At 34.0% G+C, this 5,916-nt stretch overlaps 1 protein-coding gene across 1 annotated transcript; it reads right to left on the reverse strand.

Annotated features, from left to right (window-relative positions):
* Positions 1–1,200: 1,200 nt before the first annotated feature.
* On the reverse strand, positions 1,201–5,018 carry LOC131041072 (probable aquaporin PIP2-8). The gene is made up of 4 exons (XM_057974052.2): positions 4,736–5,018; positions 1,704–1,999; positions 1,447–1,587; positions 1,201–1,359 (listed from the first exon to the last, which is right to left on the reverse strand). The coding sequence occupies exons 1-4, from the start codon at positions 5,016–5,018 to the stop codon at positions 1,201–1,203; spliced, it is 879 nt and encodes a 292-aa protein (XP_057830035.2).
* Positions 5,019–5,916: the final 898 nt, after the last annotated feature.

Here is a 5,916-nt window from a genome sequence, read left to right on the forward strand (position 1 = left end):
AACTATTATCCAGTTGTTTTGGCTGCAGATAACATGTAAATAGTCACGCACAGCATACACTCCCTGATCTTTCATCGATAACTTGCAGAATACACCACGAAAAGCAATACTTCATCTTTAAAATTTGAAAGTGCGAGTAGAGTTAAGGGAAACGATAGCATGCAGGTCAACCAGAGCATTTGTAACTGTGATATCTGATATACATCTTCCTCCCATCGATGGTTTGGTGGATGTTTGCAACCTATTCCATGTTTACAGAGCCTGGCGCTATGTTTGCAATTCCATTCACTTGGAAATGAATACCTCTACACCCGCGTGAAAGGAGCCATGCAGAAATAAGGCGTTTAAACACTTCTTATCCAACCTCTGGGAGTGGTCTTCAACTTGCGAGTGGAGTCTAGAGAGCACGATAGCAGGCATATATATCGGTAAAACAAACAGTGAAGGTAGTTATAAAACCAGTTTTCCCTTCTTTTCTGGCCACGCGGTAGGTTTCTTCTGCCAAATGGACGTTCAAATGAGTTTGGTGGAGCGATTTCCCAATTGGAGAAGGATCGGCATGTTAGCCAACTTAGCCAAGCTGCCGATAGCAATCCAAAACATAACTGAAAACAGTTAGTTGGCTATCGATATTGGCTTGTTTACCCTTTGGTCAACTCGCCGATAGCTTTCATGCATAAGTGAGTTCGATGCAAAACGCTTGGTAACTTGATAAAGTTAGCCAGCTCACCGATGAAGAAGATGTCAATGTTAAAACCTTGCGTAAAGAAACATATCGGTCACTTGATGATTTTTACCAACTTGATGATAATTTCTCATTCGCAACTCGAAGTTGGTGTTCATTGGTCCCTTTAACCATTTTACCATGTTGCCGCTAACACTTGGTCAACTATCAGCGTAGACCATTGATGATCATGTTTACTTTAAACTCTTCGGAAATGCCAATAACAATCCTAGACAATACAATATTATCATTCATTTATTGGCGATTCGAGGGATCATTTAACTTGGAGTTTAGAAGTCAACATGTTATTTTGAATCATATCCTTTACTTTGAAAACGTTCATAGGATTACAAATACAAATACAAAGAGTTTCTCGATTTTCTCAAAAACATGATTTGCGACCCTTCACCATCATGATGTGAAGTACAATTATAACTTGGGCAAACTTTGGGAATTCACATATGGTCCTCTTTTTTTTACGAATACATCCAAATATTTGACAAACCATTCACACTAAAACGACCCATTATTACATGGAAACGAAGAAGAATCATAGTTGTCAAATTTACAATTAGGATCAACAGGAACAAAGCTGCAGCTGCAGCTCCAATGAATGGACCCAACCAGAATATCCACTGCAAAATAACCCATCATTTCAAGCAATATTCTAAACAAAACATCAAAAGAAAAAGATCATAATAATAGAAGATTCTTCATCTTACATGGTCTTCCCATGATTGTTTATGACCATAAACAACAGCTGCTCCGAAGCTCCTAGCAGGGTTGATGCCTGTACCAGTAATTGGAATGGTTGCCAAATGAACCACGAATACTGCAAATCCTATTGAAAGGGGAGCCAATACCTGCAACAAACTTACATATTAGTTTATCCATGATGACCTAAAAGTGTAAAACAATATTTTACAGAAGCCCAAAAGTTTTAGAGTTCAATATAGGGTGGTTTAGAGTATTTGATTACAGGTATATGGGAGTTGCGAGCAGCAAGTTTAGGATCGGTTGCAGAGAAGACAGTGTAGACCAAGACAAAGGTGCCAATTATCTCTGCAATCAAGGCTGTTCCTTGCGTATAACCATGTTCCACTTTGTTGGCTCCTCCCCCCCCTCTAATGTAATAACTGCTTTGTAGGGCTTTCACCATTGCCACTCCACAAACTGCACCCACACACTGTGCCACCATGTATAACACTGCTTTGTTTACAGATATCTTTCTAGCAAGTAACAGCCCAAATGTAACAGCTGGATTTATGTGCCCACCTGCACAAATGTATGAGATATCTTATCACCACCTTTAGAAGGTGTAAAAAAATTGATTGAGAGAACTGAAATTGAAATAATTATTCTTAAATGATATTGTAGATTTTTTTAAAATTTTTGCTGTCACACCAAAAGCATGTACTTATGGTGGAGAGGGATCTTATTGTAGGCTACGTCAACATATATATTGCTTTAAGTTTTTCTTCCAATTACATACAATGTAAAATGTCCTACTAATTTGAAATCCATTAAAAAAATACTGTCCAGTCGATTTTTGATCACTCAATTGGCAATGGATTAGCATAAACAAAATATTATTTGTTCTCTAAAGCAAAGGCAAATTATATTTTATAGCTAAAATTATGATATCTGGTTCACACCAGACAACAACAGCAAAAATATGGAAATTGAAGAAAGAATTTGCAAACTTGAAGGGAAACTAATATTAATTTAAGAAGTAGAATTTGCAAATATTTTGATGCTTTCTAATCTCAAATCTCAAATCTCAACTTACACAATTAAAATCATTTAATAAACATTTTATATCTTTTAAGTACTTTTTTTTTAATTTGAAAAATAAAATAATTTGTAGACTGTTTATGAATAAATCAAAATTCACTTTAAAAGTTTCATTTGGTTACCCAAATAACTTATTTATTTTCAGATTTTAGATTTGATTACTGGTAAATTTTTAGGAAGCAAAAAAGGAATCAAATGGACCATTTTAAACTTTCAACAATAAGGGTGGGTTTCATTTCAATATCCTTTACAAATCATGAAGTTTGTATAAAGATTTGCTGGAATGGCCTATGGTTTCTTGGCAAGGCAAGTTTGTTCCTCAAGAAATGGGTTTCAGGACACAATCCTAAACAAGAGTGTGCCAATAAAATTCTCATAAAATTTGGTTTAGACTATTTGAGCTACTATTGGAATATTAAGACGGGGAGGTCTTATTGGGCCTTTGATACTTATTTTGGCTAGTTTTTGGTAACCCATGTTTTCACCAAATCTAAAAAATAATGGTTGTTCACTAGGATTTTGTATTTTTGTGGACGGGGCCAAGGTTCTCCCTTCTATGATCACTTCATCCTCTAGTTATAGTGATTAGGTGCAACAAAGTGTCTTCTAGGATTCTCTAGTGGTTTCTGAACATTGCCTCAAAGGTGGGGTGCTATAACAAGACATATTTGAATGAAGTTTGGAGGGGAAAAGAACTTGGCGAACCCTCATCCTCTTTTTATTGAGGAAAACAAGATCATCTTAAGAGAGTTGACAAAGGAATATTATAGGGAGAGAAAAGTTTAGGACATAAGGATTTTTTAAGAGATCCAAGTTGTTTCCAACTCTTTAAATGTTACATGGAGATTGTGTAGTGAAATAAAGAAAAGGGGGGAGGGAATTTATTTTAAAGTCAATAGAAGAAGGAAATTAATAACTCTGGCAAAATTTATGTCAATTCCTACTAAAACTCAAAGGTATTCTCTTGAGAACATGAAAATGTTGAGATGCTCTTAGCAAGGTAGAAGATTTATTGGGATGTGAAAATTAGGAATATTTATCTAGTCATTACTAATGTTGCCTCATGCACTCTATCCAATAGGATAGGGAGGGTGTGAAACAAGGCCTAAATCTAACATGAAAAGAGAAAGGTTTGAAACCAATTAAATCCAATGTAGCTAGAATAGGCAAAAAGTCTCCTGAGTCAAACCTAAAAAGATGTATATCTATTTTATGTGGGATGGAGAGAATGGAGGGTGTGTTTAAGAAGGGTTAGAGTTACAAAGAAGATTCCCAAATTGGAATTGGGAGAAAAAGTGGAGGAAGACATGGAGTATTATATAGAAATGAAACTGGTAGATAGATGGAATGGTGAAGTTGACTTGGTTCCTTTTTCTTCAAGTCCTTATTGTTATTTATTCTTATGTAAAAGGATTTTTCATAATTATAATAATAAAGGTGATTTTTTTAAAAAAGCCCTTTGTCTTTGGATAGGGTGTCCCTATTTTTAAAGCATTGGTGTATAGGAGTTAATTCAATTGAAAAAATAAAAAATAAATCATGTTTCTTTTATACAAGTAAAAATGTTCAATTTACCTCTTCATTTTTTTGACAAAAATATATATTAAAAGTACAAACAACTCTCTAGATAAGTTTATGTCAAATTACCCTAAAAGTCAAAGACATTCTCTCAGCTCTCAGCTCCATAACTTGTATACTAGTAGAATTAGATTTTCCTCTTAGAGCTCCATAACTTGTATACTAGTAGAATTAGATTTTCCTCTTGATCTTCCTGGGGACACATGATTGATGGTAGGGAAGTGGCATGGAAGCAATCACTAAAATATGAGAATATAACATCTTTTCTATTAGAAGGCATTTTCACTTTTTTATATTTACTTTTGAAATCAAGAGTGGCCTCTCATGATATTCCCTTGCAATTCTTCTAAATACAACTGCATAAATGAAGGCATTTATAAGAAAAATCTAAAACACTCATACACTACTAACAAACCAACATTAAACTTAAAAGGACACTAACTTTGACATAACATTTCCAATTGCTCATCCCATTTCATTGTTTCTCACTTCTCCCAAAACTTCTCTAGAGCACAGCAAATTCCAACAACTTATTCAAATGTTCTATCAAATATGTTAGATGAGAAAATTGTAACAAAAATAGCCATAGACAACTATATGCAATCTAGAAAAGTCCAAAGTCCACTTTTAAAGCATTACCTGAAATCCCTGCAGTGCAATACACAAGCAAAAAAATCATTCCACCAAAGGCCCATGCAATTCCCATTACACCCACTCCTCCACAGAGTTTCTGGTCATTGCTATGGACATGCCCTATCACAGTGGCAATTGTCACATACAAAAACAACAAAGTAGCAACAAATTCAGCTATTATGGCCCTGTAAAAAGACCATTGCCTGAATTCTTCCATGTCCAAAAGCAAAGCAGGAGGAGGATCACTCTCCTCAGCCCTAACATTATGAATTCCTCCTTCATCAGCCATGATACTTGACTGATATCTCAAAAACAAAATTTACATGAAGAATGCATTGCAGAGACACATTTTTATAGGGCAAATCAACACATTGACATGATAAACAACACAAATATAATATATTTTTCAGTGGACAACAAGATAAGCCTGATTTCTACGCCTTCATTGCTTTATCTTTTTCTACTGCAACTTGTTTTGCTAGTGGATCTTTTCTTTTGAAAAATAAGTGTGTAGTTCAATTCTATATCGCACTGTTATTCATCTACCAGAGAAGAAAATCATGGCGTCTCTGTTAATTGTCTTAATTCTATATCACATAATCTTATTTTCTTTATCCCTAAGCTGGCAATCTTACAGCTACATGATCTAATTCCCTTTATTTTTAAGATAACAATCATACAGCTGGGTTTAAACAATACTCTACATTGCATCACAACATCTGATTTCCTTTATTTCTAAGTTGACAATCTTATAGCTATATAATATCATTTCTTCTATTTTTTTTAAAGTTGACAATCTTACAGATGGGTTTAAACATTACTCACGTTTGCATTTAACTGTGACTAACGTATTTCTTTGTTATCTGTCAGCATAAACCTGTACGAATTAAAATGTGCTGAATATCGATTGATATATTGTAGCTGAGATTTGTGCTCTTTTAGAGTTTTTTTTTTATTTCTTAGTTTGTAGTTGGTTTTATTTTTTCTTGATATCTACTCTTAAGAAATTGAAATAATATTTGTATGCAGTTGTTCATATATATAGTTTTTGGTTTTTGAATGAATAATTTTTATTTAATTTTAAAGGATAATAATACATCATTTTAAAAAACAATGGTGGATAAAAAGACACTCTCAATATCTGAATGAGACAGTCAAAAACAAAGACAACAAACATAATAACAATT

This window comes from Cryptomeria japonica, chromosome 11, assembly GCF_030272615.1.
Source record: "Cryptomeria japonica chromosome 11, Sugi_1.0, whole genome shotgun sequence".
NCBI classification, from domain to species: domain Eukaryota; kingdom Viridiplantae; phylum Streptophyta; class Pinopsida; order Cupressales; family Cupressaceae; genus Cryptomeria; species Cryptomeria japonica.